The following is a 13,746-nucleotide window of genomic DNA, read 5'->3' on the forward strand; positions in this document are numbered from 1 at the left end:
CGTGTCTAACGGTTCAAGAACAGCTGCGGCGCCGTTAGGGGGCGCTCGCGAGGCCGCCGCAGGAATTCGCGCCCTCCCGTTACATGCCCCAGTAACCCCGGCGCGCCTGCGACCGAGAGTAACCTCGCGGTCGGGTGACAGCCCCCCCCGCCCCGACTCTCGCCTGCTCCGTCTCAGCCAATAGGGAGGCAGCGCACGAGCCGGCAGGACTCTCGCCCGCCCCGACTCCTCCCCCGAGCTGTTAGAACTGAGTTGTACAGTCCTCCGCCGCCGGCTTCTTACTTTTCCAATCGCGGATCTGGTTCCCGGTTCCAAGCCCCGCCCCCGGCCTGCCCCGCGTTCTTTCTCGGGCCGAGTCACCTTTGCCTTACAAATATGAGGCCCCGCCCCCGGCCTACCTTGCCGCGTGAGGCCCCGCCCCCGGCCCGGGCTGACCAATGACCGGCTGAGCCCGGAGCCTTTGGGCGGGTCCGCAGCCAATGCGCACGCCGTGGGCGGGCTCCGGGCCGGAATTGGGGGTGAAGCTCCAGCGCTGTGCCCACATTCGGGGCGCGCGGAGCAGAGGGGTCCCTGGGGGACGCCCGGAGCTAAGATGGCGTCCGCAGCCGAGGGGGACATGGAAGCGGAGCTGACGAGGGGGCTGCTGTGGGGTTTCCAAGACCTGAGCCTTAACAAGTTGGCGACGTCCCTGGGCGCGTCAGAACAGGCGCTGCGGCTCATCATCTCCATCTTCCTAGGTAAGGACCCCTCGCGGAGTCCCCGGGGGACGGGGACGTGACCTCGCCCTCTTCCCGGAGCCACGGGGAGGGCTTTTTGGGGTGCGGGTGTCAATCCTCACACATACCAACCAGCTGTGAAGAGGAAGATGACACTATTCTGGAGTCTGGGGGCACTGTACCTTCTTCACCTTTCCCTTCGACCCCTCTTGTACCCTTCTGGCCCCTCATTGGGCGCCACCACCCTCATCTTGTCATGCTCTGCCCTGTGTCCCTACGACCTGTCCTTATTTGTCTCTCTCTTGAGTTCTACTCTCTGTCCATGTGTACTGCTGTTATTAATATCAACCCTCAGACACGCGCGCTTCTCATTGGCAGGTATAGGCTCCCAAACTTAGATATTTTAGTCCTATGGACCCGCTCAGCCCCATACTCCATGCTTGCATATTCTGTGTCTCTTGTGTGCATTGCCAGCTTGTATTACACTCTCATCTTTTTGTCCCGTTTCTAATTTCTTCTTTTAACCATACTGCTTTTTCTTGTCCTTAGCCACCCACCTGTCATTTACCGTGGAATATTATTTTAGTACTGGGCTTGGAAAACAGGGCTGGCAACCCCTTAAAAACTATTCACGCTACCCCAAGCGTGTTTTACACACGTAGTTCAAAGGATGTGGTATATTTGCATTTATGTCACAACAAACCGTATTGTAACTGGTTTATGGGCTTTTTTAAATGCATCCTTCCTCTATGGTTTTTTTTTAATAGATGAAGCAGCATGGCACAGTAAGAAAAAAAAAGTGTGTGGACTTGGAGGGCAAACAAATCAGTCCTGCTGCTCACAAACTAAGATGCTGGGTGAACCACTTAACTTCTCTGGGGCCTTTAGTTTCCTTACTTATGAAATGAGATAATAATGCCTATCTGATAGGGTTGCTATAAAGTCTGGTAGGAATTCAAAGGTCATAAGCTGATATTAAATATTTGAGTAGTTGGAAGGCTTTATGAAGGTTATGGGACTTGAGCTAGGAGAGTAGGAGTGGTGAAGAATTAAACAAGACTTGTTGGGGAGGGTGGGTGCAGGAGCAGGTCTGAACCACAAATTTGAGATAAAGTTGGGCAGATGTGGAAAGCCTTAAATACTGGTAAGAAATTTGGAATTTATGGAATAGTCGGTAGAGACACTGATATGTAATATCACCTAAAGGGTGCTAATCTGATCTAGATAATGGGAAAGGCATTAATTCATATTTAAACAACCTTGGGTAATATCATTATCATTTGCTCATCACACATCAAGCCAAGATACTCTTTCTTTCTTCCAGATAAAGATCACTTTTACCCTCCCTTGTAGAATTACAAAATTTTAGACTTGTCAGGAACCTTAGATTGTGGAACTTACTTGCTGCCACCCAGATCTAACCCAAATTTATCAGTACTTCAATCTAGGGTTCTTTGCACCACATCAGCTTTGAACTTCCTACTTCTTCTCCCTTTTTCCAGGCCTAGTTATTTGTTGGGATTATAATTGACAATTAAGAGTGTTTACATTTCATTCATTAAGAAGCCAGCTGTTGATGTCTCAACTATAAATGGAGATTGTAACACAAGGAGCAACAAATTATAAGGGACAACCTGTTAAACGGAGCTGCGGCTAGAATTAGGCTTGGAATCTGTCTTTTTAGTGATGACATAATTAAATACAGCCTGTGCACTTGTAGTGGGCTACTGTGTACTATCATGGGGCATACACCTGTCTAGAAAGTTGTTTTCTCCATAGCTTACCCCCTAACCTCATCCTCTCATTACCACCAAGCATCAAGGTAATAAAAACTTGGTATAATACATCCATCACACTCTTGAACCCCCTTGCCCATCCTACCATGGCCCACATCCCCTCTTCCTAGCCCACATGTGTTGTTGCCTTCAGTAACTCATAGTATATCTCATTTTTAGGTCAATTGGGGTTCACATTGACCCCTAAATTGATCAGGGCTAAGTTTCACACATGGATATATAGGATTGTATTTTCTAGGTTTAGGTTACATACATACACAGAAACATACATTGATAAGCTTGTTGACAAGTACATGGAAGAAAGGGTGCATTTTTCTGGTTGTAAATATGCTTCTCCTACAAAAGTATCATCACTTCTGTGTATTGTAACCTAGAAACCAGTAGCCTTTCAGCAATGGAGTTCCTGAACCACCTCTCCTGGGGAACTGGGATACTGGAGGAAATCCTTGCCTGAGGTACCGAAAGGCCTGTAGTTAGAAACAATTTCTGACTCACTTTCTACTAACGAGATTAATTTTGGTTAAAAGCACTGAAATGCAGGTCCCCTGAAGAGTTAGGTATATCAGACATTCACATCTTAAGGGGATAAAATATGAATGTCTCACTGTTTTAGTTAGATAGTCTCATTACTGGTTCCCTAACATCTTTCCCTGTTTGAGTTGTGTGTGGATCTTGGTCTCTCCAGCGTTAGCCTTCAAACCTTTTGAACTGGGGCCCATGGTGAGAAATAACATTTTACATCATGACCCAGTAAACACACAGATGTATACTTGCATTGGAAACAGAAGTTTCAGGAAACATTACTCATCCTGAGTATAGGTAGTGTGCTTAGCTATTTTCTATTTTATTTTTTAGTATCATTTACAACCTACTAAATTGATTTCAAGACCCACTAATGGGTTACAGCAAGCAGTTTTAAAACTCCTGAGTTAGAGGCTGTAATTTTTTTCTATTAGGTGCTGCAAGGAAAGGGTAAGTTTATGAGCACTTTTGCACTGAAGAATTTCAAACAGGCAGAGGACGCTGTCAAGAGGGGCATGTGTGTGTCTGTCTTGCGTCTGATTGCCAGGAGTTTGGTGGAAGATAAATTTTGCTGTGAGCTCTGGTGCTGGCAGATGCCACTGGAAAACATCTCCGGTTCAACAACTCAGGTCTCCTCGTTCCTTAGCATAATTAGCAACATGAATTGTTCCAAATAAATTCAGCAAAATGTACCTGTTGTGGGTGAAGCACTGTGCTTGGCCCTGCAAAGGAAAGGGCAGTGGTACAGGATGAATAATGGGGCTGGGCACCCGAAGGTATGACCTGTGGTCTGTTGGGGGCAGGGAACAGGCAGGTGATAAGTCCTCTCGTAACCAAAATAACAGGTGGCACTCTAAGTGGCAGCAGAGATTCCCAGAGCTTTATGAGGTTTAACGACTGGACCTTTAATGAACTTTGAAAGTTGAATAGGGTTTCAGCAGACTGAGATGGTGAGGAATAGGGACCAAGGCAAGGACGTGTGGTGACACATTCCAGGAACAGGAAGTGGTCCAGTTGGACTGAAGCAGGACCTAAGTAGAGAAGTAGTAGAAAATAGGACTGGAAGGGACTTCCCTGTTGGTCTAGTGGTTAAGACTCCGCACTTCCAGTGCAAGAGGTGTGGGCTCAATCCCTGGTCAGCAAACTAAGATCCCACGTGCCCCATGGCACGGCCAAGAAAATTCAAAAAAAAAAAAGACTGGAAATGTAGGTTGTGGATCCTTGAAAGCTAGGGGAAGAAGTGTGTGCTTACTGAAGCAGGTGATCAGGAGCCATCGCAGATACTTGAAAGGAGAGCGATGGGCCAGCACTGTCCTGGGAGCGGATCCAGGAGTACAGAGTAGTTTGGAAGATAGATTCTGTGACTACTTTTCATCTACACAGCTGAACGCACCAGAAACCCAGGAACCAGCCTTATCACCTCCCCCTCTCACTCTGCTCTCACCCCAGTCACCGAGTTCTATCAGCACCACCTCTAAATTGTGCCTCAGATACACTCCTTCCCTCCATCATCACAGCCACTGACCATCTGTCACCAGAACTGCCCGAATAGCCCCTGGACAGATCTCTCTAGTTTCTTCCTGTCCACTCAGTCCGTTCTCCCCGGCGCAGCCAGGGTGACCCAACCCCATGCCTCTCTTGGCTCAGCCCCCACCAGAGGTTCCATACATCCCTGGGAATCTCCCACTCCAGCCTTGACCTGAGCAAGTTCACAGCCTTGTGGCCAAGTCCTGATGCCATCAGAAAAGGCATCAGGCCCTTCCCACCTGAGCCATGGTACCTGCTGATCCGACTGCCAAGAGTGCTCTGTGCTCATTACCCACCTCACCGAGCCTTTTGCTCTTTCGGGCCTTGGTTCAGATTGCCACTTCCTCACAGAGTCCTTTCCTGCCTCTCATTTTAAGTTATGTGCCATGTTGTACTTTCTCCTCTGGACTGAAATCCCCTTCCGAATGAGTACCCATGCCAAAGCGTGATTATATATGTGCAGATGAGGGCAGCAATCGTTTTAAGTTCTGTTCATCAGTTGAATACAGTACCTGGCTTGTGGAAGTAAAGTAGAAGTAAAGTAAGAGTAAAGTAAATGTCGCTCAGTCATGTCCGACTCTTTGCAACCCCATGGACTGTAGCCTACGAGGTTCCTCCGTCCATGGGATTTTCCAGGCAAGAATACTGGAGTGGGTTGCCATTTCCTTCTCCAGGAGATCTTCCCAACCCAGGGATCGAACCAAGGTCTCCCGTGTTGTAAGCAGACGCTTTACCGTCTGAGCCACCAGGGAAGATTTGTGGAAAGGGCCCAATAAATATTTACTGAATAAGTGAAAGTGTGGATGAATGACTTGGCAACTGATTGCCTGAGAGAGAAAGAAGTATAATAGTTGAGGGGTGGGAAAAAAAAAAAAAAAACAAGCTCAGGCCTTCTGCCAGGGGAGCTGAAAAGGTGATGGTGACTTTCACAAATGTGGAGAGGTCAAGTGAGGGTTAGATGTTGTTCAGTGCCAGGGAATGACCTAGTTTTGGGACTGGCTTTAGGTTCCAAGGGCACCTCCAGCTTGTCTTGTGAAGCCTAGTCTTGAGTTTGAAAACAGTTGATAACGATTGATAATAGCTGGTAACAGTTGATAAAGATAATGGTTTTAGAAGTCAATACTGGAGAAGGGAATGGCTACCCACTCCAGCATCCTTGCCTGGAGAATCCCATGGACAGAGGAGCCTAGGGGGCTACAGTCCATGGAGTCACAAAGAGTCAGACACAACCCTGCTAACATTTTCACTTTTCAGTGGTATCATAACTGAATCAGGGAGGGACTGAAATGCCAGAGAGAATCTAGAGTGTGGTAATAATGGCATTGGTAGCTGACATTTATAAAGCGCTCAACAATACCACGCCTGGCTTGCCAATTACCCCTAAGTTATATACAGCCCTCTTATTAGCTTCCTTGTGCAGATAGGAAGCTGAGACCTCCAGCTCATACCCATTTCTGCCCACCTCTGAAACCCCTGCTCTTTACCACCTTGGGACTGGGAGGAGCGTGTGGGATGGGAAAGACAAAGGCCCTTGGTATCATCTACTCTTTACATGACTGAACCAAGATGTAATCAGCATGTTAGGTACCTCTCAACAGCCAAAGATGGCATCAGCCAAATGGAGCAGATGGTCACCCCACCTAGTGCAAGCTCCTCCTTCAGGCTTGGCCACGACTGCGGCTTGGCTGGTAGACTCATCTAAAGTGGCACTTGCAGGTGAGGACTCATTCCTTGGAGCTTCAGAATCAGCACCACTATGGTTAGCGACCTTTAAAATCAAAGGAGGTCCCACAGTTCAGCTCCCTTTGGACCAGAGTCAGGCCTGGCCCTTCACAACTAAATCCATCATTCAGGGCAAAAAGCTTTTTTTTTTCAAGTAGCAAAATGAAGACCCCTCAGCTAGGCACGGTGGAAACTAAGCAGCATTAATGAGACAAATGAGACTTCTGACCATAATACAAAGCATGATCCAAAAATCCTATGACTGTGAAGTAAGGAGATTATCCTAAAGACTTTCAAGGTCTCATCTCGTCCCAAAAGGCTAGGTCCATTCTTCATTTTAGACTTTTATCTTTATTCTAATTCATAGCCACAAATTTTATCATAACTTAAAGCTTCCTATTGGGGATTTCTTTTAAATATATTTTTCCAACTTTTTAATCTACACTCCAATATCTTATATTGCACAAAACTTCATGTTTGAATGCCAATATAACTTTAATGTCAAACAGAACCATTTTTTTGCAGTGTGCATGAGTGCTCAGTCACTCAGTCGTGTCCAACTCTTTGCGACCCCACAGACTGTAGCCCACCAGGCTCTTCTGTCCATAGAATTTTTCAGGCAAGAATATTGAAGTCGGTTGCCATTTCCAACTCCAGGGAATCTTCCTGACCCAGGGATTGAACCTGCGTCTCTTGTGTCTCCTGCACTGGCAGGTAGATTCTTTACTCCTACACCACCTGGGAAGCCCATTTCTTTGCAGAGACGTGTAAAACAGGGCCCATGAGATTCTATCCACAGGGTAATTTAACAAAGCAATTACATGCCCACTGACATGAAATCTGTCTGGGCAGCCATGGGAATTCACTGAAGGAGTTCCATCCAGCAGCCTTTTAAAAATGGGGTTCGGTCTTGAAAAAGGAAATGGCATTTCAGCTAGACCTTAAAAGGCACGGAAGATTCTAGTCAGGTGGAGATGGAAAGGGGAACTTTTCAACAACAAAGGATAATGAGCATGTATGTGGAGAGCAGGAAAAGTGAGGAAGACCTGAGGAACAGCAGGCAGTCCAGCTTGGCTGGGACACCAGAGGTTCCATAAAGGAGCTGCAGAGGAAAGCATGATTGAGTCTTCAGGGGGCGGGGAATGGGCTGGGGGCGGGGGGATGTGGTGGTGGGGGTGCTGTGTGACAGAGTGAGCTGGCAGGACAAGCATCTTTACAGACCTGCAGGCCTAGATGCAGATTTCTAAAATTAATTAAGATTAAATTGGGGGATTTCCCTGTGCCGGGGTCCAGCCCTGGCTGATCCAGGGTATTCGAAGGAGAGACGGCATAGGCGACTTATTTATTTAAATATTTATCAAAGATATAAAGAGTAATAGAATGAGGATAGCTCAGTGAGGAAATTCAGTGGAGAAAAGAGGCTGAGTAGCTTGGTTTATGAGGGAGACCAATAAAACTTCAAGACAAGAAGTTTGCACCACTTACGTAGGCCACAGGCGTCCTTCCGTTCTCCCGAAGGAGAGGAGACACTGAGGCCTCCCCTGTCGGATCTTAGAAGCCCAGGCGTAATTAGTAAGCATGGTGGGTTCTGCGCTCCAGATGGAGATTCAGCCAGAGTGAGAGAGAGAGTGACATGGGGAGACCAAGTTTCGGTGAACAAGGCCCGCACTTTATTTTCCAAAGTAGTTTTTATACCTTAAGTTGTGCATAGAGGATAATGGGGGAAGGGGTGGAGTCATGCAAGGACAGCAGTTCCTGGTTCTAATCAGAAGCCAGGCTTTCAAACTTATCATATGCAAAAGTTCAGGTGATTTACATCATCTTATGGCCAGGAGGCCTGCTAACATTTTAAGAAACTTATTTTTCTCTAAAGGTGATTATTCCAAAGTCAGGAGCCACCCTCCAAAAGCATTAGATAAAGTTGCATTCCTATAGGGTAAAGGTGTGGTGGGCTCAATCAAGAAAAGAATTAACTCAAGGGTCCAAGGTTACAAACATTAAAGCTACTACTTACACCAATTATATTAATCAATACACTGCCAGGGACACAGCAGGTAAGGGATATGGAGACTTAGCAGCAAACATTGGCCCAACAAGTGAAAAACCCTTCACCAATACAATTTCTAATCAATCTTTTAACTGTTCAAAGGACTCTGTATTTAGACAGTTTAGAACATCTCATGCCTCTCACAGTTGGGAGGCTCTGAGTGATCACATGTGGCCAGAAAAATCTATTCAGGCAGGCTAGAGGACTTCCAAAGGAGTTTGTAGGTTGAAACACTATCACACCCAGGAACTTTATTAACTGGAGCTATAAGTTAACTCTTTTTTCAGAGAGAGGTAGTGGGGGACAGCCCCCCCCTCCCCGCCCCCTCCCCCCCCGCCAGTAAAGTCAGAGGTGTAGGTGAGAGCACAAAGCAGAAAGTAGGCAGACTCTGGTTTTGGGGGTAGATGCTCGAGAATTTCCAGGAGAACGCCTGAGGCTCGATCCCGCATTTGCATATGCCGAGCCTCCTTCCTCATGACCTTTGCCACGGGCGGAGTTCCTCATGCTGGCTCCTGGCAGTGATAGAATTCTAGTTGAGCCATTCCAGATCCTGAAAGATGATGCTGTGGAAAGTGCTGCACTCAATATGCAATATGCACTCAATATGCAATATGCTGGCTTCCGGCATCCCTGGCCATCCAGTGATTAAGCACACATGCACAAAAATAATTGCAGCCACAAAATAATTACAGTAAGATTAAATATGTGCCAACTCTTTCACCATCGACCAGTTACTGAGCTTCAGCCATCCTTTTCCTCATGTTCCCAAAGGCCAATTTGACTAAAGAATTGAGGTTAAGAGTTAAGCGCTGTGTCTGATACATATTTTTAAATTATATTTAATTAATAACAAGCAGCAATATTTTGAAACAATGCAAAGTCGACCTGCATTTTTTAAAATGATATAGTCATCGAAGAGCTTGCCTGTTTCTAGAGAACTGCCTAGGCAGACCCTTCGCTCTCATTCTGCTCTGGCCAAGTGTGAGAAAGAAGCGTTGTTCTGGGGAAGCTCTGAGGACCAGGTGAAATAGACTGTATCGATCCTTGGCCAAGCCTGACCCAGGATAGTTTTAAATAATTGTTCTCTCCCTTCCCTCAGTAGATATTCATCTCCTTCCTTTCTAAGGAGACTCCAAGTGTGGTCTTGGGACCAGCAGCATCAGACCTGCTAGGAACCTGTTAGGCAGTCAGGTTCTCAGAGGGACTAAACGAGAGACTCTCAGGATGAGGCCCAGTGATCCGTGTTTTAACAGCTGTCCATGTTATATGCTTCCCCGCATGTCTGAGGACTGCAGGCTTAATGTGTGGCTTCAGGTCCCTTTTTTGTAACAGTTGATGTCAAACTTGTATCCTGCGATCTTTGGAATAAACAAAATGCTCTCAGATTCTTTATAGCTTTCAGTTCAGTTCAGTTCAGTCGCTCAGTCATGTCCAACTCTTTGCAACCCCACAAACCGGAGCACACCAGGCCTCCCTGTCCGTCGCCAACTCCTGGAGTTCACCCAAACCCATGTCCATTGGGTCAGTGATTCCATCCAACCATCTCATCCTCTGTTGTCCTCTTCTACTCTGGCCCTCAATCTTTCCCAGCATCAGGGTCTTTTCAAATGAGTCAGCTCTCCGCATCAGGTGGCCAAAGTATTGGAGTTTCAGCTTCAACATCAGACCCTCCAGTGAACACCCAGGACTGATCTCCTTTAGGATGGACTCGTTGGGTCTCCTTGCAGTCCAAGGGACTCTCAAGAGTTTTCTCCAACACCACAGTTCAAAAGCATCAATTCTTCGGCACTCAGCTTTCTTTATAGGCCAACTCACACATCCATACATGACTACTGGAAAAACCATAGCCTTGACTAGACAGACCTTTGTTGGCTTAGGTTTCCCCATTTGCTAACATCTCCAAATATTATTACTGAATCATAGGGTTAATGTACTAATGGCATTATTATATCATTATCATCTCTTGTCAGATAGATAAGCTCAGATTTCTTATCAAATAAGAAAGCTCTTTGATGACTATATTATTTTTTTAAATGCAGTTAAATTTTGTATTGTTTCAAACTATTGCCACTTGTTATGAGTTAAATATAATTTTAAAATTTATCAGATACAGTGCTAACCTCATCTTTAATAAAATTGGTCTTTGGGAACATAAGATATCTGATAATCTATTATCAGATAGATAATAGAGATGATAATCTCTCCAGGCCTTCTGTTGTGACCTGTAGCTCTAACAAAAATTAGATGCCCTCATGCAGTTCTAGGTGAATTGTTCTCCTCAAGCAGAGAGTTTTTAAGGTAGGGGCTGAAGGGTGTTGACATTTTCCCTGCAGTTACTGAAGACAAGGGCAAGGAGACTTAGGGCCCACATAAAGTTCTCTTGGTGAAGCAGTAATAGCTTCCTAGAGACCTCAAAGCTTAAGATCTGTGTATCCCTAAAGTTCTAGAGTTCTAAAGTTCTCTTGGTGAAGCAGTAATAGCTGCCTAGAGACCTCAAAGCTTAAGATCTGTGTATCCCAAAAGATGCTGTATACATCTTTATTTCTCCCTGTTTTCAAAGCTAGAATGGGGAAGGTGGCAAGTAAGAAACTAAAATTAAGGATGAGTAGTTTCTGGATAAGGATTTCCTTTTGGCTTAAAACGGATGGCTTTTTATTTTATTTATTTTTTGGCTGCATTGTGTGGCATGTGGAGCATGTGGGATCTTAGTTACCCAACCAGGGATTGAATCCACACCCCCTACATTGGGAGCATGGAGTCTTAACCACTGGACCACCAGGGAAGTCCCTGGATTGCTTTTAAAATCTAAGTTCCTCCCTGTTCAAGGAGTGGCTTTGAACATAAGTGAGATTCGTGAAACTCCAGACCCCCTGAACAAAGGATTCCATCTGAGAACCTCATGTACCATAATTGTTAGCGATAGAGACTTCTGATGGAAATGTCATTGCATTCTAATTGTAGGGACCGTTTGTCAGAAAGCAGAGAGAAGTTCAGGCCAAAAGTGGTAAGACTCAGGTTTTGTTCTTGATTCGCATGAAGTCGAGTGGACAGTTTAAATACCCCACACTAAGCACAGGCTAAGTTTAAATTAACAATAAAAAGCTTTTGTCAATTAAAGATGCTTTCAGTATCAAGTATCTATCATATTGCTATGGCATTTCGATAAGAAAAGCATACATGGTCATACCTGCTACACAAAATTATAAGTGGTAAGATAGTAATTTTGTAGACAACTAAGCTCACTATAAAAAAAAAGAAAGAACTCATTTGAGTACGTTGTGTGCAAATCTGAGGAGGATATGAGCTCCCAGAAGGCTGAGCTCTGGTCGCTGTGTATTTGTATTGCTGTAATAAGAAGTGGCTTCCATGTAGACGTGCTCAGTGGCTTATAGCCCTTGAGGTTTCCAGTTTCTGCTGTGATAGCGATTCTAAACTCAGATGGGCTTGGACACCATTCTGGATTACTGTCCACAAATATAATACTTCTGTTTGCCAGCCAGCAAGCAGAGGCCAGCTGGAACAGCGCCCTTTAAGGCTCCCGTGGTGTATACCTCAGACTCTGGTGGAAAAGATTGATTATAGTTGGAATACAACATACATGGCCCCAATTAAAAATAGTGAACCAGAAGGGCTACTAGGAACCCTCAGTCTTTAGCTAAAGAATAATTTGAACCCATGTTTTAGTTCTTCTTTAGTTCTTCCGACAGAAGGAAACAAAAGTAAAGCCTAAGAATTCCTATGTAGCATGCGTGCTAAGTCACTTCAGTGTTCGACTCTGTGCGACCTTATGGACTGTAGCCCCTCAGGCTCCTCTGTCAATGGAGATTCTCCAAGCACGAATACTGGAGTGAGTATACCATGCCCTCCTCTGGGAGACCTTTCTGACCCAAGGATCGAACCCGCGTCTCCTGTGTTTCCTGCATTGGAGGCAGATTCGTTACCTCTGAGCCACCTGGGAAGCCCACCTAGACAGCATGCACTTGTATTATTTATTCTAAGAGCCTAACAGTAATTATAGGGAGCCAGGTCATCATCTCACCAGAAGCTTCAAACTTCTTCAAGTCTTAATCTCGTTTTATATTTTTAAGGTATATATGCTTTTATTATATTCTAAAATACCTAACTTGGGGACTTTGCCTTGGCGGTCCAGGGTTAAGACTCCATACGTCCAATGCAGGGAGTGTGGGTTTGATCCCTGGTTGGGGAACTAAGATCCTGGCATGCCGCAGGGTGCGGCCAGAATAAATAAATAAAATACAAAATTTTAAATAGTTTTTAAAGTTCTTCCCAAATCTTCACGTAATACTGAGATGCTGATAAAGAAATTGGATTTTTTTCAGCATGGATGGTCAGGGATAATGTGAACTTCATCAGAATTTTAAACTTTTTTGCATGAAAGGATACTATAAAGCAAGTGAAAAGAAATGAGAAACAGAAAAGAAAAGGAGAGAGACAGAAAATACTTGTAAATCATTTATCTGGTAAGGGTCTAGTATCCAGAACATATCAAGAATTCTTATAACTAAACAATGAAAAGACAACTCAGTTTAAAAATGGGCAAAGAATACGAATAGACATTTGTCTAAAGAAGACATGCAAATGGCCAATAAGCACATGGAAAGATGTTCAGCATCTTTAGTCTTTGGAAATGGAGATCAAAGTCATAAGGACATACCACTTCACACCCACCAGGATGGCTGTAACCAAAAAAAGGAGTAAACAAATGTTGGTGAAGATATGGGGAAATTGGAATCCTCATGGGTGGTTGGTGGGTACGTCAAACAGCACAGCCCCTGAAGAAAGCAGTTTGGCAGTTTCTCAAAGTTAAGCACGTATTATAGTAGGACCCAGCAGTTCCGCCCCTAATTATGTTACCAAAAGAGTTGATGTATATGTTCACACAAAAACCTGTACACACATATTCATCGCATTATTATCATTGACAAACAATGGATGACCCAACTGACAAATGGATAAACAAAATATTAATATTCATAAAATGGAATATTCAGCCATAAAAAGGAATGAAGTACTGATACTTCCTATAGCGTGGATGAACTTTGAAAACATGGTGCTGAGCGAAAGAAGCCAGACACAAATGGCCACGTAACGTCTGCTCCCGTTTATGTGAGATGCCCAGAAGAGGCAAATCCATAAAGACAGAAAGTAGATTGGTGGCTGGTGGGGATGAGAGGAGGGTTGAATTGGGGGTGACGGCTGAGAGGTGTGGGGTTTCTGGTTAGCGTGATGGAGGTATTGGGGCGTTAGTAGTGGGTGTGGTTGCACAACATTGTGAATGTACTAAAATTCACCAAATCCACAGACTTGAAGAATAAAGAGTGAGTAGGTATGCTCACAAAGGTAGAGAAACAGAACCCAACAAATATCCACAGCCGCTCGGATTCATAGGTTCAGT

The 13,746-nt window shown here is 44.9% G+C and overlaps 1 protein-coding gene across 1 annotated transcript in view; it reads left to right on the forward strand.

Moving 5' to 3' along the window:
* Nucleotides 1-528: 528 nt before the first annotated feature.
* LPCAT3 (lysophosphatidylcholine acyltransferase 3) overlaps nucleotides 529-13,746 on the forward strand; it is a 37,024-nt gene continuing 23,806 nt past the window's right edge. Inside the window, 1 exon segment of the mRNA NM_001024546.2 lies at nucleotides 529-737. Coding sequence (NP_001019717.2) covers nucleotides 593-737 — 145 coding nt within the window. The 5' untranslated portion in view covers nucleotides 529-592.

The sequence above is a fragment of the Bos taurus genome, chromosome 5, assembly GCF_002263795.3.
Source record: "Bos taurus isolate L1 Dominette 01449 registration number 42190680 breed Hereford chromosome 5, ARS-UCD2.0, whole genome shotgun sequence".
Classification (NCBI taxonomy): Eukaryota; Metazoa; Chordata; class Mammalia; order Artiodactyla; family Bovidae; genus Bos; species Bos taurus.